The sequence below is a fragment of the Carassius carassius genome, chromosome 7, assembly GCF_963082965.1.
Source record: "Carassius carassius chromosome 7, fCarCar2.1, whole genome shotgun sequence".
Taxonomy (NCBI): Eukaryota; Metazoa; Chordata; class Actinopteri; order Cypriniformes; family Cyprinidae; genus Carassius; species Carassius carassius.
Genome location: NC_081761.1, coordinates 10,252,670 through 10,278,572, shown reverse-complemented (window position 1 = coordinate 10,278,572; position 25,903 = coordinate 10,252,670). Strand labels below are relative to the sequence as shown.

General features: G+C 36.6%; 1 protein-coding gene across 1 annotated transcript in view; it reads left to right on the top strand.

The window, feature by feature from the left end:
• The first annotated feature begins 2,073 nt into the window (after positions 1–2,073).
• Positions 2,074–25,903, top strand: part of LOC132143510 (zeta-sarcoglycan-like) — a 340,116-nt gene continuing 316,286 nt past the window's right edge. Inside the window, exon 1 of the mRNA XM_059553779.1 lies at positions 2,074–2,850. Coding sequence (XP_059409762.1) covers positions 2,812–2,850 — 39 coding nt within the window. The 5' untranslated portion in view covers positions 2,074–2,811. The remainder of the gene's footprint in view (positions 2,851–25,903) is intronic.

Genomic DNA, 25,903 nt, shown 5'->3' with positions numbered 1-25,903 from the left:
ATTCTCTTTCATCAGTCTACAAGTAGTCCTGTTTTGAGAAAGATAACATGTCTGACTCAGATCTAATTATGATGGCTATTATGAACACATGGGCATGTTTTCCCAGGTGTTTATATAATGAATATGAATACATTAATTTTACCTTAAAGGAAAAGTTTTCTCAAAAATGAAAATTTGTTAAAAATGTACTCACCGTAAGGTCATCAAATATATAAATTAGTTTGTTTCTTCATCTGAACAAATTTGGAGAAATTTAGCACCACATCACTTGCTCACCAGTGGATCCTCTGCAGTGAATGGGTGCCATCAGAATGGGAGTCCAAACAGTTGATAAAAACATCACAATAATCCACAACTATTGAAGTGCAAAGATGTTTCTTTGTAAGGAACAAATCCATCATTAAGGCATTATAGCTTTAAAATTTTGCTTCTCGTATTAAAATAAATAAATCCATAATCCATAATAATGCTTCCTCCAGTGAAAAAGTCCCTATTGTCCTCTCACATTAAAATCCACTGATATATATATATATATATATATATATATATATATATATATATATATATATACATACTGTTTTGGACTGTTTTCACCTTGTAAGGTGCTTGTTCTGTGCATATTTCTCTCCTGATTCAGACAAGACTACTTTTTTTCACTGGAGAAAACATTTTTATGAATAGAGGACTGAAAAACCTTTTTGCTTTACAAGACATTAATTGATGGACTGGAGTCGTGTAAATGGCTTATGGATTATTGTGATGCTTTTATCAGGTCTTTGCACTCTCTTTCTGATGGCACCCATTCACTACGAAGGATCCATCACTGAGCAAATGATGTAAAGCTTAATTTCTCTGATCTCAGGCCAGCAATACCACGACTTATGTGCCCTTGAGCAAGGCAACGAGACCCCAACTGCTCCCCGGACACAGCAGCAAAAATGGCTGTCCACTGCTCTAGGTGTGTGTTCACAGATTGTGTGTGTGTGCACTTTGGATGGGTTAAATGCAGAGCATGACTTTCTGAGTATGGGTCACCATACTCGACTGAATGTCACATCACTTTCAATGAAGAAACAACTCTCCAGTAAATTGTCAGCAAATTTTCATTTTTTTAGATGAACTATATACCTTTAATAATCTCTCTCACACAGAGACACGCAAAAGGCGAGACAGACAACCTCAGCTGAACGCGACATACATTTAGTTGAAACTCATCCAGGATTAACAGGCCAAAATTTGCAAGATGGAGGATGATGTATGATTTCCATTTATCTAGGACACAGTATTTAAACCTACATATTCTCTGCGCGTGTCTCTCTTAGCCTTCCCTGACTGCATGTCAGAATCTCTCTCACACAGACACGCACGGATGCTCGAACACACACGATTGCCATTGAGCTGTTCCACTTGAAATCTGTCTCACTGTCGCTTCAACTCACTTTACGGTGGGCTGTTAATTTGGGTCCTATACTGGGGGTTGACGTCACCGGAGCTGGGGCTGGCACAATATCCCCAGCTGAGGTCAGGTGCGTATGTAAAATCCGTGCCAAGGAATGATTAATTGCGGAGTGGCACAATGAAAAAAAGATCCTCAATGCAAGCCCTGCCTTTGGAACAATGATTTCAGCTATAATACTGCTGTGTATGTTATTTTTAGAGCACTTTTTAATGTCATATTCCCATTCCTCTTTTTAAGCTTTGCAGTTTACACATTATCTTTAATTTTTTTATAATATCGTAAAGTAACTTACAGTTAACCGACGATTTGCAGTATCATTTTTATATAATTTACCAACACTTTAGATAGAATATTCTGCATTGAAATTTTAACTTTGGAAATTGTTTAAGAGAACAAGTCAGTATGCACTTGAGATGCAACACACACGCATGCGAATTAAAACTTAAATAGCATTGCGGATCAGTTCAGCATGCGGGTAAGATTCTCTCTCTCTCTCTCTCTCTCTCTCTCTCTCTCTCTCTCTCTCTCTCTCTCTCTCTCTCCCTCCCTCCTCGTGGCTCTAGGACCCAGGAGAATAACTCGCAGGACAGTTTATTTTTTGAGTGATGAAAAGAACCTGCTCGCATCTCTACGCAGAAGACTAAGGGGATTGTGCAAGTCAACTGGCTAGTCTGGATAGTCACCGCGCCGCCAAAGACAGATAAATTCACCCCCAATCCACTCGAGGAAGATCTTCCCCTTTTTTCCTTCCATTCCCCCCTCCTCAGACTCCCTCCCCCAGAAACAGAGTCCGTATTCAGAGCACCGGGACTCGGCTGGAGGAGCGCGTTTGGATAAGGGAGGTTTCTGGAGATCACCAAGTAGGGCAGCGGCGGAGTGCGCCCTGTCTAATCAAACGATCAATCAATCAATCAATAAATCAGCGGGATCACACCAAAGAGCTGACAGCCTCCTTCTCATTCGCATCCTCGAATCGAACCGATTTCGTCAAATATACCGCAAAAGGTTGATTTGAAAGACTGACCAACCAGGCTTGCTGCAAATGTGCCATTCGCGCGCTCAAAGCTCTCAATGACAACACGGTCTCTTACTGACGGAAACACTTTTGCCTCTGGAGAGGAAAACGGAGAGGGACACGCAAGTCTGCTTATGTCACGCTACTGCTGTTGGGACACTCTGATTGACTAGTTACATTTCAAATAGGCTATTGAATAGTTGAGGCTGTCGCTGGAGTCGTGATCAGCGGGAATGAGACTGAGGGAATCCGCCGCAGCTCGGAGAACTGGGCTGGCTTTCGCTCGGGAACTACAAGGCTAGATATACAACTTCTGTGTTAGACTTTATCTTTCGATATGGAGCGATCGGCATCGCTGGACATCGAGGCGCTGAAGGTGAGTTGCTGATGTGACAGCGTATAGTGTGTGTTTGGGGCTCAGTGCGTGGTGGTGGGGTGCTGGATTTTGTGCGTGGGGTGCATTTCAATAACCCTCGTTCAAGTTGCGGCCATTAAAGGCACAGCTGCCGATGTCTGGGGCTGCAGCTAAAGGTTCTTGATCACCTGTCAATTCGCAAATAGTTTGCGTTTTTCGCTAACAAACCATAGATGCACTATGGATTTCTGAAAAAGGAAAAAAAAGTATTTCCTCCGTTCATCCCCTTCCTTGATCTGGTTCGCGCTCCAGGCTTTCCCATCGCGTGGATCCTCATTTGTGCGATGGAATTTCTTCAAAGCAACTTTTGAACTCGCGAGCATTCGTATCTTATTGCTCAGTGTTTATGTTCGAGCGTTTTCACAGAAGAGATAAGAAGTCCCGCTGAGGGATTTTGTGTTTCAGCACCTCTGGCAGTGGACAGCTCCACAGTTTCAGACTGCAGAACAGCTGGATGGGAGATTTGTGTGGCCAGTACTGCACTGTAAAATGGTAAATGATTGTTAGCAACTGTGGTTGCTAGAACTTTACTGGGAGAAATCGACAGATGATGATACAAGCATGATAGGACGGTATTTTTGATGATTGTATTTTTACAGTTCCTAACTGTGTAATGTATTTATGTAACAGTATTATACGAATGACTTATTAGAGTTGTGGAAATCTGTTACTTTACGACGTTCTGTTGGTAAGACATGTGGAACAATGGTTGGTCTCCAGAGACTGTGGCCAATAATAAGTAGCCTACATGCAAAACTCCATCAGGGTAATGAAACGGACACTAACATAACGCAAAAAGCATTAACTAAGCAACATAAAACACTACACTGAATATAACCGATGACAAAATAAAAACAAACTAACCTTTTAAATCTTTACAAGTGATGGTTTGCCGGGGAATTTCAGGAATCTTCCTTTCTCCTTATATATCAGGACAATTAAATGTATTGCCTTGAAAATGATGTCCTTTTACCATTTTATATTTTTATTTTAAGAATTAACATATGTTTGCTTTACAAATGTAACATTCCTTTTCTATTAAAACTTTTATCAATTATTTCACCATAATTTACATAATATTATAGCTTTTTATTAATACTATTTGCTAATTTGTTTTATTTAAATTTTAGTTTAGATTTTTTTTTTGTATTTTTTGACATTATTATGATGATTATCAAATATGCTATTTCATATGCTATTTCAAAGTTTATTTTATTTTATGGAAGTATTTTAAGTAATGGAAATTGTTTCTATGGCTTTATTTGTAGTTAACTATAATAAACCTAATGGTGAATATGGTGTTTGTGTAGTCTTCTCTCTCACTTTCTGTGTTTCATTCTCCCCGGACCCACATAAAAGAGAGTGAAAGAGATCATGAACAAATCTACAGAATAGATCTAGCAGCAAAATTCCAGGTTTGTTACCATTTGATTGACATCTGTCATGAAGAGATTTGCCTCTCTCCATATAATTCACTCGATTTCTGTATAGTATTCGGTTTGTGCTTTGCTATTCCAAAGGATTGATGTTTAAATCAGGAAAGTGTCTTTATTTATTAAATGATCGATTCTCAAAAGCACCATTTCAACACATCCATCAATTACAAGTTCTTTTATTTAATGATTCTGTGTATTTGGCCTAGGGAAACCAGGGATATCACCACATACTACATACCAACATTATACAGTTTAGAAAAACTACAGTATGTAGCTACTGAGGAAAAACACAATATCATGAAAAGGAAACCAAATATGCAGAGTCTGATCAATCACTACACTAAATCTGCCAAATAAGAAAATTAACACTAATTTCTGGTTTGTATCTTCATGGTTCAGTAGCTGTCAACTTATCAGGGTGGCTGAGTAGAGTTTTATTATTATTGTAGCTATTAGCTTTTTATGTTATTTATTTAGTAAAGAATGACCTTAATTCTTGCTTGACAAATTATGGCTTATTTTATTAATCACCAAGCCTTTTTTATTTGCAACAAAGAAAGGAGAACCATCTATTAAATCAGCATTGTGAATTTCAATGAATTGATAAAGAGCTTCATATAGCAGTGATTCTTCTGTAGAGCAACGCTGCACACTTACATTAGTTGTCGTGTAATTCACTCTAATTAATTAACTAAGGTACTTCTAATGAACAACATGCACTTGATATGTAATTGCTTTTTGTAGCTGTTTGTAATTGCTCATTTTTCTTGTTATTACGTTTCTAATGAATCATGATAACACGTGAACATGTTACATGAATTCGGTGAAGTATCACTAGTGGTCCCTTTTCATTAGACAACAGGGCAAGAATAGATTTTGAGACAGAGGAGTCATTAAAAACAGTGTTGATGAGGCAAACTGTTCTCTGTCCTTAACAGGGTTGTTCAGCGATAGTTTTAATTAAACTGGCATCTTTGGTTTGCCTCTTATCTGGAGGCGTATGTGTCCTATGAATTCAGATGCTGATGAAATGCCTTTCTTAATCTCTTGAAGTGTCATTTCAATTTACTGCCAATCCTTTACCACCTCTGTGAAAGTTCCTTCAGAAGGGTCCGAAAAATGCTTGGGTTGGACCGCAAACTTTGATGACAGATTTAAAACAGAAGCGAGAAATGCATTAAAAAGTGTGGCAGCCTTCACTTCATTGGTTATAAAGCAATAGGTTACATCAAAAATTACATTCTGTTACTATTTGTTCACCCTTTTCTTTATTCTATACAAAAGAAGATATTTAGAAAAATATTTCAATGTTTTGTGTCATACACTGAAAGTCTTTTAGATCCAGTCTTGTTTGGGACCCCACTGACTTTTGTTGTACACTGTAAAAAAAAAAAAAAAAAATACAATTCCAGTTCCAGACTGTAAATAAATGAAGATTATTGGAGTACATTTAACAAGAAAAAAAAAAAAGAAAAAAAAGAATGACATGAAAAATAAAAGTCTTTCATGTCCTGGCTGGAAATTCTAAATTGCCTGAAAAGCCTAGGTTTTCTAAGTTTAGTTTTCCTGTTGTTTTCATACTTGCTTAAGGTAATGATTGAAAAATAGTTTGACCAATAGTGTGAAGGCATTGTACATTGACCAATCATGACATGTGAGAAGGTGGAATCTACAGACAACAGTCAAAGCAACGCAAATAAGCATTAACCATGTAATGTATGAGGGCTGTAGAGAGACTGGCAATAGGAAAACATTTGGACATTTAGGCATTTTTTTTAATCCTAGCAGGACATACAGTATCTGGGTGTAGCCATTTCTTTGTAATTAACTGTAAAAATTAGAAGTAATTTCTGAGTGAAGAATTATTTATACACAAAATTTTTGTTCGGTGTAGGGGCAAAAAGATATTTTGTATTCAACTCTGTTTTGCAAATCAGGGATAAATGTAATCGATAAAAATATTATTTATGTATATACTGTATAATCCTAACTTAATCTGACATATTGGCAATGACCTTTTAAAAGGGTCCTATTATGCTTTTTCACTTTTTCACCTTTAGTTAGTCTGCATTGTTGCTGTTTGAACATAAAAAATATCTGCAAAGTTACAAAGCTCAAAGGCCACTTCAAAAGAAGATATTTTTCAAAAAGTACTATGAATGACTCATTTGACTACAACGCATATTTTGTGGTATTTGTGATATCACAAATATCGACGAATGGGACGTGACCTGGTTGAGCTGCACTAGTGAAGGCAACAAGTGTTATAAATGTGCTGGAGACATGCAAGCTTTCCCAAGGCAGATGAATTTAGAGTGGTTACAATCATCCAGGTTTAAATCGCACTCAGATTGATTGATTTTGAGGCAATATTTACTCTGAAGCTTGAAGGAGGCATGACATTTCCCGACCAGGTGCCGAGTGGTGCCAATCACAACAGACACTGGCCCAGCTAACCAATCACAGCACATTTCGTATTTCAGAAGGCGGGCCTTCATTTGATACAGGAACTATTCGAGCCGTTCATGCAAGACTGGGGAGAGAGGTGTTGTAATAATGTAAAATATGTTAAAAATAATATGTTTTCCGAACAAGCTAGTATAAGAGCCTGTTCTAGTACACTCCCAAAACAAAATCAAAACTTAGTAAAAGAACATTATAGGACCCCTTTAAGTGATTTTTTTTTTGCTCACACTTTAATGCATGCAGCAATTAGAGCAACAACAACAAAAACAACAACTCTGTATGTTGAGTCATTCTTAAACCAAATGGACAGCATGCTTTGGTCATCAATGTCAGCACTCAGCATGCTGATCCTGGACCAGCCAGTAAAAGCTGCAGTGAGCAACAGACCCACTCAATAGCTCTAATAGCATCACAAATGGCTGTAATCCATCTTCTCTTAGGTTTGCTGTGCTGGTCCGAGTTTGAGTGGCAGATGAAGGCCCCATTGGTGTCCTGTTCCCCTCAGTAGACTCTATGCTTAGAGTATCGAGGTCCTTGCCAGGCTTTCGTAAACCCCCCCACCCCTCCCACCACTCCCACCTCCATCCATTTTACGCTTAATTAACTCTGCCAGTGGGAAAGGGCAGTCCGATTACAATGCAACTCTCAGTAACAGCAGTATCAAATGATTAATATATATTATAGCTGGAGGACAGAAGAATAAAAGAGTTGTGTTAAACATTTCCCCCTGGGTAGCCTCGAGTGTGTTACAGAAAAAGAAAGGAAGCACTATACTGTGTCACCTGAACAGGTGATGTTAAGAAAAGGTTAACATCACCAAGGAAAAAAACACAGTGTTGGCGATTAACTGGTTCCTAATGGGAGACATGGTTCGGACATCAAAGGCAGTTTAAATCTATTGTTTTGATGTAATTTCGATTTAACATGCTTCCTCTCGTATTACAAAGAAGAAAATTAACTCTGCTTTAATTGTGGTTTAATTTAGACCATAAATCACTGAACTTAATCTATTACTGCACACATAATAATTAAAATTTCAATATAAGAAAAGCTCTGCTAATTTCAGGCATTGTTTTACCAATAGATGGCCATGGTAACCAAACATCTCATGTTTGGCAGGATGGACTGTTTGTTTTAGTAGACCATATTTGCATAGATTAAAGCATCCATGATTTAAACCCAACTCACATTGTGTGAGTTTCTGCTGTAGCTGATTGGATGGCTGTACAGACTGACCCTCACATCAATACACTCCAAATGCCTGAGGATTGTGAGAAACAACAGCAAGTTCAGCAAGACTGATACACATTCTAATGTTCACCAAGCAAACCTTTATGTTGAGACTATTCCACACACAAAGTTTTCACTTGAAACAGATGCACAGATCTTAAATCACAAATACTATTTTTTTTTTTTTGGAAAGTTGTAATGGGCACTTTCAAAGTCTTTATTTGTGAAGCGTCAAAACCTTTGGAATCAAACCAGTGGATTGGCACGTTTATCAAACTGCCATGTGATTTCAGTAAACAAGGCTTTGTTACTTCATAACCATTTCAAAATATTTAAAAATTGCAAGGGTCTGAACACATGTCTGGGTTTTTTAACTAATCTGAGATGAGTTCTATAAATTTGTAGACATTTTTAAAGACATATTTGTGTGTATACATATATACGTATATATATTATAAGAGTAGTAGTTAATAGTCTCTTATTGGCTTATTAACCAAGCCCTCCTTAAAGCAAACAAAACAAGCCCCGCAAATTAATAAAATAACATATTATACAGACACTTCATAATTAATTCAATTTGATGATGTGTAACTGCATTTATTAGATGAAACTTTTAATAAAACATTTGCAGTTGATGTGTAAAAAGGTTTTATTTTTTTTATTTATTTATTTATTTTTTTGTGCATGTTTAACCTTAGGTTTTGATGCATTTACACAATTTTGACCAGCAGGAAACATCAGCATGTGGTGCTTCATGCACTTTATAACAGCAATTGATTCAAAATGTCAAAAATATTTGCCTCTTATATAACTAAAAGAAAGGTGTGTTCATTTAAAAACTCTTAGTTAAAACAAAACAACAAGATAGACCTTTAATATTTAAAGGGGTCATATGATGCTTATATTTTAAATTCATTATTTTGTGTATTTGGTGTAACAGAATATGTTGACATGCTTTAATGTTCAAAAAACACATTATTTTTCAAATACTGTACATTATTGTAGGTCCTCTATGCCCCGCCTCTCTCAAACGCGTTTTACACAAAGTCCCTCCTTCCGACAAGCACAGTCTGCTCTGATTGGCCAACTGACCCAGTGCACTGTGATTGGCCGAACATCGCAAGCACTCGTTGGAAATGTAACTCCCCTTTCCATCATCGCGAGCTTCATCTTTCAAAATAAATGTAAAGACAGTTAATAATGTCCTTAGATTTACCATCAGAGTCAGATGACAGACACCGTGATGAAGCTTGTATGTGTTTGCAGTACACAAGCCACGGATGATTAAGACAGCTGACTCCACTTTGTGACCCAATCTCTCTCTCTCTCTCACACACACAAACACACACACACACACACACACACACACACACACACACACACACACACACACACACACACACACACGTGCACACGCACACACACACACACATACACACACACACACGGGATGTGCAAAACTCTGCTGATTCAGAAGCGCCAGATTGTCGTAGCAAAGTCAGAATGACCTCCTCTCCTAGGTTCACGAAACGGTCATCCATAAAATGCGTTGCTGTTCTGTTGTAAGTAATCTTAAAGATTCATAAATGCATCTACTCTCGGAAGGTCAAATAAGGTGCTTTTGCCTAGATACACACAGCATCTCCCTGACATGTCTGCTTCAACACTAACTGCGCTTACTGAAACCATGCCTTCTTTCTTTGCGTGAACATTTGGCCGTTATTAAGCAAATATTTCCACATAGTGATGTAGACATGGGGGCGTGATTGAATGATCTGTTTTAGGAGGCCATTAGGAGGCCATACTTTAGGAGGCCATTATGAGGCCACACTTGCTAACAGAAAGTTGCAGTAATTCTAAATGTATTGTATTTATTGTCAGAAAGTGACATTCAGTGAAGATTTAGTGGAAAAGGCTTAAAAAGTTTCCTCAACTGTTTTAGTGCACACTGTTTTGTGTATTTTGTTCCAAAATGCAAAAAAGTCACAAATCTCTTGCATCATGATGTCGATGATATTTTCACCAACTCTGACAAGATTTGAGCAGCTTCGAATGGTCACAGAAAGAACTGGGAAGAGAGAAGAGAAATGCCCACTCTAGGTTCTAAGCTGATGGGCCACATCATGAGCCAAATGAAGTGAGTGGCACGATGAGATGGGCCATACGCCTGCCATAAAAGCTGCTGCATTACAGAGTGACAGAAGATACCAGAGGCCAGACTGTTCTTTCTATCGTTCTTTCCATCTCTGTTCTTCATTTGAAACTTCAATTCAATTATATTTCTCATTCTCTTCCTAAAACTCTCAGTAACTTGCTTTCTATGCACCTCTCACTTCTCAGCTTTAATACCCCGTAACCCCTCCTTGTCTCTCTGGCTTTGCTTTTTCGACTTTACATCTGCCTTGACCCCTCTGGAGAGCATACACTATTAGCACTGGTCTTCAGTCATTTCTATTTCAAATAATTAACTATGGAGATGACAAAGGTACGTATCAAAATGCAAGGTGCCAATGCAATTAACCTGCACATTCAGACAGCAAATTCAATCTACTCTTCTTTAGGGTTTTTCTTACCTTCAAAGACCATGCATACATAATACTTTTTAGATGAGTAATTTTAATAATTAATGTTAAACTTCTGTCAATGCATCTGTCAGTCAAGCCCCAGAGCATTTATTAATATTTTTTACTATATATATATATTTTTTTTTTCAGCCATTGCAGCCATTTAACATTATATTTAATAGCCAGGATTTTAATGTTTACTTTGACCTAAATCTGCATATGATCAAATTAAATTTCTTAATAATATATCATTAACAACAATCACATAAAATATTGTTTTACCAACCTTAGTTTAAATAAGGAAAATATAAGTAAATACATAAATTACAAATGACGCACAGACATATTACAACAAATAAATAGAGAAATAGTCCCTAATATACACAAATATTTGCTATTAAAGTAAATAAAATAAAATTACTGGCTAAAAAAGCCCTATTTTGAATGATAATAATGATAAAAAGAAATGTAATTTTTTCACTTCAAATTCTATAATGCACATTCATTTTCTAGCTAAATAAAATATCAAATCTAGTTAAAAATAAACACCTATCATTTATATATCTTCTCAATATTCCAGCAGTATTGAAGTATCATCCGTCATTTCACACTCAAAACTTGGCTCATGCTGCACCTTATTAGTGGCCACTGAAGATCTGAACACAAGATTTCTGGCACATAAAAGTTTAGTCAGTTTCCAAAAAAATAAATGGATTCGCCCTCTACTGGTGTTAGTGACCATGTCTTGTAGGTCTTTATTGTCAAGAAGCAAGTGGAAAATAATTGAGCGAGAGCCTGAGATTTAGGCCTTCAATTGCACAAGAGGAGTTAATGCAATGCAATTATCTCATCGAGGCCACTAGCATGCTGAGCGTGCCAAATTCACTCACTATTACACACAGTCATTACACACGGACTGGTGCTGCATTCATCTGCTGTAAATTCACACATGGTTCCTCAGAGAGCTGTGAGGTGTTTACATTTTCATAACTCTGCCATGACTCTTCATTACAAAAATTCTCATTCCAACATTTCCTTGTTAGAAGTGTGCTGCCATGATGACTGTGCAAACGGCTGTGGAATTACGATCAAGTTTGGCCAATAGTGTACATGTGGATTTTTCAGTCATGATTCCACTCTTGACCTCATTACAAGTTGTTTCGATGAGAAATTATGTTAATTTATCAATTGTTTGAGCAGTTGGAGCTTGATGTACCACATTGGGAGCATACAAGTACTTTTACAGATTCTTTGTAATATTGGCTTATTTCGGTTGGGTCTTGTCACTGACTTTGATCGTTTTATCAGGGTTTTTGGATAGTTGGTAATAATAGCAATCCTGTGAGCCAAACATTTTATTATTCAGAGTATCTCCCAAGTGTACGTGTTACCAACCTGTGAATGCAGCGAACTAAAATAATTTTTCTCTCTGCCGGAGTCTGCATTCCTCCACTGTAATGCTGGAGTTTGCTTCTCTCACACTGTAACTTTGGCTGACGGTAACCATGGCAATAGCAACAAGCATAAGACACGAATCCAGCAAAGTTTCTGGAGGAGAAAGTAATTAAACACTGTATTTTCGATACACTTTTTCTTCTTTTATTGTCTTTCTTTTTGTTGACTTTTGAATAGACTGTCAAGAGATCCGTTCTTTTTTGGTGTTTATCAAACAACTGGCTTAAAAGAAACTTTGCTGTCATGGGCCACCTTCTCGTCCCAGGTATGGCTGGCTGAAGGGGTTGTTTTGTGTTGCATTTGTTGTGGAGCTATCTGATATTTGGGGCTTCAGATGTTCTGTTTTTTGGATGTGTTTTTCTTGGGCCCTTTGATGTATCTTTTTGATCTCTGTGGTAAGGCAGTCGCCTCGGCTTCTCTTCTACGACTAATGTCCGGCTTAAGATTATTTTATCTGCCTTGAAAAGCCTCCATTTGATGTTCAAATTCTATTATGTTTTTGAGAAATCAAAAAACAAAAGACAAACAAGCTAGCAAAATCACCCAAGCAACAATGACAACAACAAAGAGATCTAGCTCTTCTCCTGCAGAGCAGAGACAGTGCACAAAGAGAACGCCATTTTCTTAACAAAACAGCTAAATAAAACAGACACTCAAATCAGATTGCTTTACAGACAGAGAATCTCCTGTAGGCAGTTCTGTAAGACGAATCAAGGACAAAAACAGAAACTACTTCTGACAGATCAAATGTTAAGATGTGTTTTATCGCTTTTTGAAATGTCCCCTTTTACTTAGAAGGTTTCATTATTACCTTTTTTTTCTGTTCTGGTTGACATTAAAAATATGTTTGGTGTAGACTCCCATCAGAAATCGTTTTTGATGAGGCAATGATCCATCATGACTTTTCAAGGAAAAAAAAAAAAAAAGAAAGAAAAAAATGGTTGGAATTATAAGGTTCTATCTGCATTCCGAGTAGTTTTGAGATATTGAGCTTCAAAGTTTTTGCATTCCATTCAACCGTGTAGATAGAACCTTTTTGTTTTTTTAATAAAAAGTCCCAAACTGTACACATCATTAAAAAAATCTACTGGATGTAAATGCAATATGCTATGTAAATAAGCGGTCGCAGAATAAGAATATATGAATAACTCAGTTTTGACAAAAATGTTAGACAGAACCTTATAATTCCAAGGGGATGACACGCGCGCACACACACACACACACACACACACACACACACACACACACACACACACACACACACACACACACACACACACACACTTATTTATAGTAATGCATTGCAGTTTTATTATATAATTTAATTTAACATGTATTCACATGTATGCTCTGTGTGTTTATCTTTTTTACTTAGAATTTAATTTATAAATTCTTTCAAGTTATTTTTTATGCACTTTAGCGTTTAATTAAGTTCTGAAAAGTTTTTATCAGGGATATCATAGTCTTCAGGACTTTAGACCAGGATGGTATATATTTTGTAGTTACTGTAACAACAAATACAGCCTTTTTTAGAAGAGTTCAGTTGCTGACAGTAAGGTCAATTTTTGAAGAATTTCGAAGTTTAGCCTGGAGTGTTGCCCTGTGTGTAATTAATTGAAGTGGCTGCTAGTGGAACATCTTGTCTATTCATTGAAGCTTGAATTTGAAATATAGAAAATCGTTGTCTTTTGAAATCACACAAAGATGGCATTCTAAGTCATGTTCTTTGATGTGTAATAGATTTTCGACAGGTTTTTCAGATTGGTCTTCGCAATAATACCTTTTTTTCTTCATCTGCCTTAGCATTGATTTCTCTGGTACATGAAAAGTTCCCCTAACAAAGCCCTGCTGCTTGATGCTTTAGTCATGAAGTCCAGCAGTCAAGATAACGTCAAGGAGCAAAGAACAATGGATCCTAACAGAGCACAAAACACAGATATAGGCCTGTGAGCGTTCCAGTGCATTCATTTAAATGATCATGAATCACAAATTTGTATTTGGGTCATTATCAGAGATATAAGTTAAAATAATTCTCTGTGCTGTAATCAGCTTTTCAATGGAGACAGAAATACTGATACAACCTGGAGATAAATGGTAGATTTTACATGTATACTGTATGTATAAAGAAACAGCATATGCATTAGTTTACAGCATTTCTGTAGGATTCATTATATGTTTGTCATGGGTCAGTCATGGGTCAGTTCACCTGTAGTTTAATAAAAGCCATCAGTAATCATCAAAGAAAACTATTAGGTCATTTTACACCATATTTTGTGACGTTTATGTTATTCCCATAAATCAATACGATCAATTAAGATCCACTGTCATGAATAGGTCATTATCACAATTACCGTAGCTCAGTAGAAAAATCAGTAATTTACTGGCATGATAACAGAGTCTTTGGCATTGCTAATGCATAAGTAGATTTACCTATACCTTCAGTTAAATGTCGGCTGCTTGTGCATTTTAATGTCCTTTGAATGTAAATTAGATGTATATAATCCTCTCGATTTGAATAACTGTATAACAGATGTAGGATTGAGCATTTGTCCTTTTGTAGGCAGAGCCAACAGATTGTCAACAGATCTCTGGTCTGTACAGACTGAGTGCAGTATACTCATGCATTAAAGAATAGTGGTACACCCTTGCTTGTTTTGAAACAATAATACAGTGGCATCTCTCTGTATTATTTGCTGCTTACTTCACACAAAAATAACAGTTCAATAAACAAGCAGTTAACTTGCATTTTAGACAGAAAAGCATTGTTAGATGCATTGTGTACTGTTTTTGCTCAGCCAATGAAAAGTTCCAAATGAATCCAAAGCAGAGGCAAATGACAATTGTGAATATCTGTGTAATTGTATGTATCCACATAACTGATTTGTTCATTACATCTGTCGCATGACAAATGAATATAAGGCACTTGAAATAATTTGTATTTCTCATAATTAATCTTTGGCTAGATTAAAATGATTCCAAATTTGGAATATTAATATGAATTTGGAATTATGTTATTTAATATATAGCATTTTAACATACATTTTAAATGACTTGGTAAAAAAAAAAAAAAGATTACTTAATTTTTGTATACGAGATATAGAATGAAAAAGTCTGATCCTCTTAATTAGTTTTTTTGAATGAATCAGTTGTTTTAATGACTCAATGACTCTTGAAATTTTGCACCAGTAGTACATTGAAATAAATTATGAAAGTAGAGGTATGCATTCCCATGGCACTAAATCCAGATTTATTTGCGCTGTGGGATTAAATTCCTGAATAAAACATGGTAGAGGTATTACTCTGCTGTAATTCGAATGGGTGCGGGTGGTCTATATCCTGTTCCTGATGTCCATTTACAAAAGCATATACCGTATTTTCCGGACTATAAGTCACACTTTTTTTTAATAGTTTAGCTGGTCCTGCGACTTATAGTCAGGTGCGACTTATTTATCAAAATTAATTTGACATGAACCGAGAGAAATGCGATTTTTTTCAATCGTGTGGAAATCGCGTATGCTCGTATGGTCGCGGCTCGTATCATTTGCGATGAATTACGAGCCGAGCAGAGTGGCTTACGAGCACTTCCCGACCTCCCGATCATTTTTAAACATGTCTAAAAAGTTCGTGAGCTATCGGTTTGAATTCGTGACATGTGCGCGGTTGAACGAGCCGATTTGTTGATTTATCTGAAGTTGACCAATCACGAACTAGGAAAACCACAGAAGAAGAAACACGAACAGGGCAGCGCCACGGCGAATGTGGACTATTGACCAGGAGGATAAACTCGCTGAAGTCTGACAGGAACAGCGAGCGCTATACGATGCTTCTAGCAACGTGTTCCAATGCCTTTTTATTTCTCTCTCTCTCTCACACACACATATGTAGTTTACAGGGACTCTCCATAGACGTAACGGTTTTCTATACTGTATATCCCCATACACTACCTCTATCCATCACGGAAAATGCATGTTTAAAATTTCTATTAAACACCGTATAGTATTTTTTTAAGCCATTTGGTTTACGAGGGCACAGGAATTGTCCTCACAAACCATGTTTACATTGTAATACCTATTTCAGATATTTATAAACCATATACAAGAACACACACACACACACAGGGTGACCAAACGTCCCGGTTTCCGATTGCTGAAAAATAACCTGTACGTGTAGGAAACAGTTACGGCTCGTATCAATATTTCATATGCAGTTATGAGAGAGGGAGAGTTATATTAGGCGCGTTCCACTTGAAGCAGCGCTGCACAGAATGATCACCTGTATGACATCAAAGTACCTCGAGAGCGATTCGAATGCATTGGATATGTGTGCTCTCTTATCGCTCTCGCGGTACTTTGATGTCATACAGTGATCCTTCTGTGCGTGCAGCGATGCTTCAAGTCGAACGCGTCTATCAACTTCGTGCGATTGCTTCTGGAATTCGCAGGTTGTAAAATCGTGTCGTATATCATCTCGTCCGTACGATTTTCATATAAACTCACTCGTGCCGTGTGCGTGGACATACGATCTTCCGACCATCCGAATTCGCACCGTGTACGCCCGCCTTTAGAGACATGAACCAAGAGAAAACATTACCGTCTCCAGCCGCGAGAGGGCGCTCTATGCTGCTCAGTGCTCCTGTAGCCTTTCACTGTATACATAGAGTGCCCTCTCGCGGCTGGAGACGGTAATGTTTTCTCTTGGTTCTTGGTTCTAAATAAATGTGACTTATAGTCCAGTGCGACTTATATATGTTTTTTTCCTCATCATGACGTATTTTTGGACTGATGCGACTTATACTCAGGTGCGACTTATAGTCCGAAAAATACGGTATGCACTTTATTCTTATTGACCACTGATACAGCCTGTCCATAACGATGCCAACGTTGGCTGTACCGGTGGTAAATATGCAGCCCTCAGACAGAACAGGCAGGTTATCGATGAGTGACAGAGCAGAATAAGGATGGAGCAATGTGTGGATGCGCTGTCCTTGAAAAACGTTCAACTCGGTTTTGTTTATATTTTGCTTAGCCTATAATTTTTTGATGACAGATGTCATATTTATTTATTTTTCTCTGCGACACTTTTCCTATTGTGTTACCAGAAAAATGTCAAACAAATTTTGTATTTTTACAAGTTAAATAATTTTTTTTTGTACAACCTACATTTTTTTTTCAAGTCAAAGTCAATAAATTCGGATAAAAAATAAGAAAAAAAAATGTAGACTATACTTTTATTTGTTAGCCTTTATGATGGTCTTTATGTTTCCCACAGTCACCTCAGACTTTTAAGCAGGTGAAAAAATGAGACCACACCTTAGTTTTCTTTCCTCAAAGGCAAGGGGATTCACCCCCACACAGACTGCCATGTCATCCCTGACCACAGACATCTGGTGCCTCTGAAGAGCGGCGGACATGAGCGTCTACTCCAGCTAGGTGTGTGTACGTGTGTGTTAGTGTCTGCAGGAGGCTGGTGTTGGGAGCCATCTGAGAGAAGGCTTCCTCTGGGGGGACAGCATTCAGTCCCATTGGATCAGGGTCACGTTGATTGTGATATTTGGACTAAGGCCCGGTGGTGCCTCAGATAGTCCCAGATGTGCCAGAACTGCCCTGCGAAAAGGAAACCAGCCACTGTCATCATTTAACACCTTGACTGTTGGAAAATTTGTGCAGCTACTGAGCAGTCCATTTCAGGGTCAGATTGTATGAATCATTCGAGAGCTACTTTGATATACTGGTTGGCAATTCAGCAGTGAAATTTGCTCTGCTTTCTAGTTCTTATTTTGCCATTTTCCCATTCCTATCTGTGGTTCAAGTATGAAGGTTCAAGTAGGTTCAAGACTGTCATGAGCACTTGATGATCTGTCAGTGCCTGGGCAAGAGCAGCGCCTGGGTAAACTCACATATAGAGTTTCATATAGAGTTTATTAAGAAGAGACATATGATCGATGTTAGTCATAAATGCGTCCGCAAGTCTTTGTCTCTCAGGATTTACTTCAGACCTTCTAATAAATTTCAACACAAAGCACAAAGCAAACCCTGGCATATAAACTATATTAAACTATACAGTGTGTGGCAATGCTTATGTTCGAAGCAACTTAAAAGTGTGTTCCCTGAGAATTGAACCCATGATCTAACAGTTGAGCTATCTTTGCTGAAATGTCCAGATTGTGGATCAATCATCAGAAAATGGAGCAATGTCAAGACCCTGTGTTTTTGAAGAGCATTAATACAGATAAAACTGTACTTCAGCATCAAGGACCTTCTGATGTTCACCCAAATCTGCTTGATGTAAGAGTGCATTTGGTTGGTGTAGGCTTGAAATAGTGGTCCAGGGAAGAGGTTTTCAAACCGCTGTCTGCTTTCAAATTTGAGGGGAAAAATATATACAAAATTTACTTTTAGGGCTGTCAAAGTTAAAATGTTAAGATATTTAATAAATATGTACTCACTTTGTAACATTATTTACTAAATTGTTTTTCAAATAATATTTGACAATGACAATATAGATGGTATTTTAACATGTTGACTTTACTACAGCTGTCCTATTTTTTTATCAAACTGTATACAAATTTTATATATATATATATATATATATATATATATATATATATATATATGTTATATAAATATAATTTTTTTGGGAAGGGGATCATTATATTTTGGGGTCCTTGTTAATGAAGAGTTTAAAAAAGAGTATTTAGCATAGAACTCCACAATGATTGATGTAAAAAATAAATAACTATATTGTGCAGGTGAACCTTTATAGTTGCTAAATAATTTGAAAATCGAAAACAGAAGAATGAATAATGAAGATCAACTGATTTTTTGCCTTTATCTACAGGTGCATCTAAAAAAAATTATATAATGGAACAGTTATTTATTTATTTTTAATTTAATACACACAAAAAAAAAAAAAAGAAAAAAAGCGTCAGATGCATTTCACCTGTGGTAAGGAGAAAAATAACTGGACTGTTGCTCAGTGGTCCACAATCCTTTTTTCAGATGAAAATATGTATCATTACATTAACATTTAATCATTTAGCAGACGCTTTTATCCAAAGCGACTTACAAATGAGAACAACAGAAGCAGTCAGGTCAACAAGAGAACAACAACAGTATACAAGTGCCATGACAAGTCTCAGTTAGTCTAGTATAGAACGCATAGGTAGGTATTTTTTTTTTTTTTTTTTTTTTTTTTTTTTAATTAAAATCAGAGGATATTCAAATTTTTTTGAGATGCACCTGTATATATGCAGGTCTTTTTTATTTTATTTTGACTCCCATTGTAAAATAATGCATTCCTCATAGATGCCTGTCTCCACAGAAACTGAATGTTTTCAGGGAGCAGCTTGCATTCAGCGTATTTCTTTCAATCCATCTTGCAGAAAGAGGCAAGTGTCATTCTGTGTGTTAAGTTTTGGTAGTAAAAGCACAGTGACAGAACATGAATAAAAAAGTAAAGCTGATGTCTTCTCCCTAGATATATTGGTAAACATCTGCTGATAGTACTGGCAGGAGGTACGCGATTAAAAAACTGTGCCGTGGTTCAGAACCAAAAAATGCAACGTGAAAAAAAGGAGTCCAGTGGGTTTAAGGAAGGTTGTACAATCAAATTAGTTTTGAACTAATCAGAGACAGTATTTTCCTCATTAGTGGTTATTTTTTCAGTGACGTTTTTGCAGGTTACATTGTTATGATACTAGGTGGAGACATGTGACCATCTCGATGAGTAAGTCATTGAATCATTAGTTTAACCAATTCATTAAAAATGAAACTGGTGTGCGTTACTAGAAATGCACAACTGATTTACAGTGCTTTTCTTTGGATATATTTTCATTGATGGAGCAAAAAAAAGACAATAGCACTTATTTTTATTTCTTAAATATCAGCACTCTCAATGCAACCAAATCTTCTTAAAGATGTTTTTCAGGTTTTCTTTTTTTTTTTTTACCTTTCTCTCATGGAAGGCTGAGGCTCCAATATTACTTCAAGCTTTGAAAAACAATGGTAAAGCAACGCAATAGAATGCAAAAACGTTTCATGTGTGAACAGCCCCTAATAATTTTTTTCTCTCTCAAAAAATGTAAATCTATTAATTTAATTTGAGTGGCATGATTTTATGACATTGTGTCATGTGCGAGAAGCTGCAGAATATGCAAGATGTAAACACAATGATCAAAGCAGCCATCTACTGCGTGTTTACATAAAAAAAAACAACAACAACAAAACAAAAAAACAATGTAAAGCAGTAGAATGGAAAAATGGCATTATGTGTGAATGGCCCTTAAGCCTGTTTTTGCATTTCTACATTTCCAGGGAACCAAACCCATGGTTTTGCACCATATTCTTCTGGTGAGATACAGAAATGCTATAGCTGTCATTCATCTACTGCCTGATGTCATTTCTTCCCCTCCCGCAGTGTGTCTCTTCTGTCTCTCTTTCCATTGTATTGACAATTTAATACTATTCCTTGGCGGTCTTGAATCCATCTCGTCCTTCCTATCACACTCACTGTTTTACCCCTGCTGATACTCACCACCTCATTTGAGTTTTAATGGCACATCAATTTCTTTTGATCGAATAAGCGTTCCCTATATAACACCCCCTATTGGACGAGAGAGACCTCACTAATGTAGATCCCCATTGGAGGTCTCCAACTCTGACTCTTATTGGTGCATAACCTCCTCTGCTACATGGCAGTGCAAGTATGAATTAGAGTGCTCTTTTGTACTATTCCCTCTGTGATCCGCCTGCATTCTAATTACCATTCTGGTCTGGCAGTGAAAGCACTGACCTCAACTTAAGCAGTGACTTGAAATAGAATCTGCACGCCGTTGCTCGATGGCCCCTTGTAGCTACAGCCCACAGTTCTCTCCAGCGCTCTTTTTCTGTCTCTCTCATCATCTCATCCTCCCTCTTTTGTTATCATCTGCATCGTGCATTCCTTCTTTCTTTCTAGCAGTTGCCTCATTTCCACTCTCCATACGCCTCACTATTCCTTTCAACCTTTCTGTGTGTCTCTCTCTCTCCCCCTACACTTTTCTATGTCTTCCTATTCCTTCCTACAGAAAAGCATTATTGTGTGCTCTGTCTATTAAAATAGGGTATGTGAGCAAGAGACACATAGCTGGTGAGAGTTAGAGAGAGCAAAGGCAGGAAGCAGCAGAAAAAGAACAGCATACTTCCCCATTCCCTCTCTAGCAGTGACAGGAAGATGAGTGGCTTTGTCGAGAAAATAAAGGTGGATAAGAAGCGCTGTTGATCACCCTTGTTCCCTTCCCCCTCGTAGTCTCCCTCAAGACCCTGACTTGGTGAGGTATCACGGTCTCAACCTTTGCTTGCTGAGGCGGTGCAGTGCTAACAAACAGAAACAAACAGAGTACGCTCATGGCAGGTCAAATGGAGAAGGCTGCTGCTCCCAAATGGTTAGGAAACCTTGGCCTCAGCAGTATTATGAAGAACTTGTTAAATCAGAATTATTTTGCTTCATCCTTCTTGTTTAGCTTTTACTAGAGAATATGCTTAAAGATCAATACATTTGAAGGCTTTTCAGATGTTCAGTATCCCTATATTTTTTTAAATGTTATGTTTTGTAACAACCATATATATATATATATATATATATATATATATACATTTTCAGCATAGTCTAGTGTTTAAGATTTACTTATTTATTAGGCTTAAAAATACTGACATTGCCGGGCCATTAGTTGGCAACCTTGAGCTGTATACTGTAGCTTTCATGGCCAAAACCACAGAAGCACATAGGGTATACCAGTAAGCAGGTGAGGTGGATTGAATATATATAAATATTGGTTTTGAAAATATATTATATTTAGTCTCAAGCTGATTTTGTTTCTATAAGACTTATGCGTTTTTATGTGAGAAGTTCTTAAGTAATGGCAATAGTTTAAGACAACTTAACAACTAAACAACTAACTTTCCATGAGAACCAGACCCATGATACTGAATTGGTATTTTCGGTGTTTCTTGGGCAATGTTCCAAATTAATAAAAAAAGTTGCACTTTTTAATTCTGGGCTCATCTGTCTGTCTGCAGAAAGTATCAATTATTATCAATATGACGTTAAATGAATTTGGTCTCGTAGAACAGTAAGCCACATTGTGCTTTTTCTTTTCAATGGTTTTCTGTAGAAAAAGATTTATTAATTTTTTAAATAATCTTTTAAATTGGCTAGATTATGCGCTCATCAGTTTGTCTGTAAACATTACACTATTTATTGTCAATAAAGTGCCAAATTTAGTCTTCCAAAGCTACTGTCTCAGTCGATTAAGCCCTGTTAAGCTTTCTTAAAATGGGCTTCTATGAGGAGGAATCCAAATATTGTCTTTCCTCTTGGATTTATTGTTTTGATTTATTTTGTTGAAAACGTTCTCTCTGGTGTAGTTCTGAAAGTTTACTATGAAAAAAAAAATATATATATATATATATATTTTTTTTTTTTTTTATTGAAAATAATCTTACCATTGATAATAACCAGTCACCATTAAAAATCAGTGTTTTATTCTGGAACAGTTGAAAGGGATTTTGATTTTAGTTTTGTTTGTGGTTTCGCACCATTTGTGTTTCACAGGTATTTATTTTAAATGTGCAAGTTCCAATGAAAATCATTTGGAAAACTAAAAACAAAGCTATTGCAGTGATTGACTTCATTTTTTACGCTGTTGGTTTTTGTCTATATTTCATTCTCACAGGCTGGGTTTTATTTGTTTATCGGTCGGTTTGCTGGTAGAGTGGCTCAGCCATCATCTGATAAAGCAGGGATCAGCTTTAGAGACTTAAGGAGTTTGTATTTCTGAACAAAATAGCCTCTGTGCTGCTTTTTGATGACATTATGTATGTGAGTGGATATCTTGATGCAACTCGCTTAAGTGAGGATTTGGTAGAATCGATCCATAAGCCTTTCTGGTGGTAATATCAGCCAGTGAGTGACTTACTAACAGCCCTCAGACAACGGAGAAGACAAATGCTACTGATTATTTGATTGCACGGAGAAGACTGAAATAAGTGGTAAAAGAGAATTTTTTGCCTAATCAGATATTTGTTGATTGATTTTATTTTCTATTTTCTTTTTTTTTCTTTTTTTTTAATCGGTTGTTGAATAGGCCCACTCACCATGAAATGCAATCTTTCAAAAATCCCGATCCACATGAGTATGTCAAATATTTTTTGATTGGATTTATTGTGCTGAATTACGCTGCTTTTTTTGTGCTCAGATTTGCTAAGATACCCACAACTGCATTCAGAAGTTGAAAATATGAAAATATTTCTCATCACACTGTTGTAGAAGTCTTTTTTGCTAACCATGACTGCATTTCTTTGGTTATGAAATATTATCATTCTCACATAACCATTAGGAAAACATTCTAATATGCTGATTCAAGCATTTCTTATTATTATCAAAGTTAAAACCGGTATTTTTGAAGAAACAGTGATAGAAATTAAGACTTTTTTTAAGTTGTAAATAAAACAATTAAAAATGTTGGAGTACGTTTCACATGAAAAGTCCTAATTCAGAATGTAATGTTTAATTCAATGTGCTACTTTAGATTTCTTTGTAATTATTATTATTTTTATTCTTTTTATTTACTGATTTATTTTGTTATTTAATGCATCCTTGCCCAAAAGAAGTGTTAATTTTTTTTTAAAGTAATGTATTTATTTCGCATATTTCCTAAAACATCTTCTGGACCATCAGTAATGAAATTCAACTAATGTCTGGTGCAATGCAGAAAATAAGCTAATCTCCAACCAATCATAACAGTTGAAGGGAATTTCAGTCATGCTCTTCCTTACTGACCTCATTTATGTCACTTTTACAGTTGCAGTAGAGTGAGTACTGGAGAAAGGAGTCTTTGGTACAAGTTTCTGTTTTTGGATGACTAAATTCATGACATCGTGCTACAATAAAAAGCTTGTCATTATTTTTCTCCTCAGCTACCTCACAAGTAAGCGAGGCTTGTTGAAGGGCTGTGTCCTAATTCTTTTTCTCTCTCCCTCGTCGTACCCTACCTCAATCATTTTAAGAGACCGAGAGGTTCTCCTCTGTCTGAATCAATTATTGAATTGCCGCCTCTTGTGAAGCGTCCAACACTAGGAGGTATAAATCTGAAACAATCTGGGCCATTACAAGATTATACTCAAACCTGATGTATTGTGACCCTACAAGCACTCTCTCCCCCACACACATACACACAAATGCACAAAGCTGCTATGAATTAATAGCAAGGCAGAAATCAAGGCACATACAAACCTTTGATGAGTTGCTATGGCTTAATCTACTGTCAAAAGCTTGAGAGGAAGCGGTGAGAGCAAGTTGGTGTTTGTGTGTTTTGTGTGGCTCAAAGAAGATTTTAATTAGAAGCTTGGACTATCTTCTCAAGTAGCAAATTACTGTTTAGTAGCATCTCCATTGTTTTCTTTGTGCACATATATAGGTTGGAGTGTATATGTTGTGTGTGATTTCTTCAAAACATTACCTTTGTTCCAAAAACTGCTAACACTACACTTTCAAAACAGCATATTAACTTTATTGGAACCTGGATTTTGAACTCCATACCCAACAGCAACTCGCCACAAATATAGCGCTCTTTACGCAAACTTGCAAAGAATTCCAGTAAAGTTAGCATGGTGCTAAGCTAATAGTACAATTTGTCTCACAGTAAACCATTTATTAGACTGTTGTAATCATCACTTTTGCTGATTCTGTCCACCAATTTATTTAATCACAGTGTAGTTCAGATTTAAGTTGTGGTCACATTTACCATCCCTTAACCACTTCAGCTGTTATTTTGATTTTTTGAGAATTAGGCATATGCAATATTGGACCCACCGGTGGGTCCCCAGAGTTGATGTGGTTAAGAAAATTAACCATGGTTTTATCATGGTCAAAGCGTAGTAACCATGTTTCTTTGGCATTCTGGTTCAAGTTAGTCATGTGAATTTGTGTAGCAGATCCACAGAATGCTGCTTGATATGAAAGTGTCTACGGTGTTAGTTGTGCCTTTTTTGTTGGTGTGAAATTTCACTAACATTTTGCTAATGTGTCCACATATTAAAAATACTATATTTTGACACTGAGTTAAAAATGTTGTTTAGGTAGGCAGCTTACTTCAGAACAGGTCCTGTTTTTAATAAATAAATAAATAAATAAATAAAATGTTATAATATATTAGGTGTTCTCTTGCTCAGTTTTTTTCCGTATGTTCGATAATTATGGCATTTTTAAAAAATCTTTAAAAAGCTCAACATGTAATATTTATGTGGCCCTAAAGGCCTAAAGCTGTTCAAAGCATGTGCACACACATACAGTACATCAGGGGTCGGCAAGTAAGGTTGGCATCGTGGCAAAAATAAAAAGAATAGACATAATATAGTCAAAGGATAATTTAAGAAATTAACTGATGAAAATTTTTACTAGAATTGCCTGTGGCAGACTGTTACAGTGTCTTTTGTAACTGGTAGTGAGCTGTCTGTGTTAATTCCTGTACTAGGACAGTCATTAACAAAAAGCCAAATATGTGTTGCGGTTGTCCGGGTTTTAATGAATAAAGCAGAGTAGTGACACGTAACCTGGCAAGTATCTTCATTCACCAACTTGCAACACCGCCTTGCTAAAACACACATATGTGGGAGATATGATGATAAAAATAAATAAAAGAGGACTTTAATAAGCCCATTAATTTTTGAGTCATTCTCATTTTATTTTATTTTTCCATATTGTGATTAATAAATATGTATCATTTTAATTTGCCTGTTACACAATGGAGCCTAACTTATTGTAATAATTATTTGACGTAGCCTACTTTCGCAGAGTTATTCCTTGGCATCCTCACGTACTAAACTG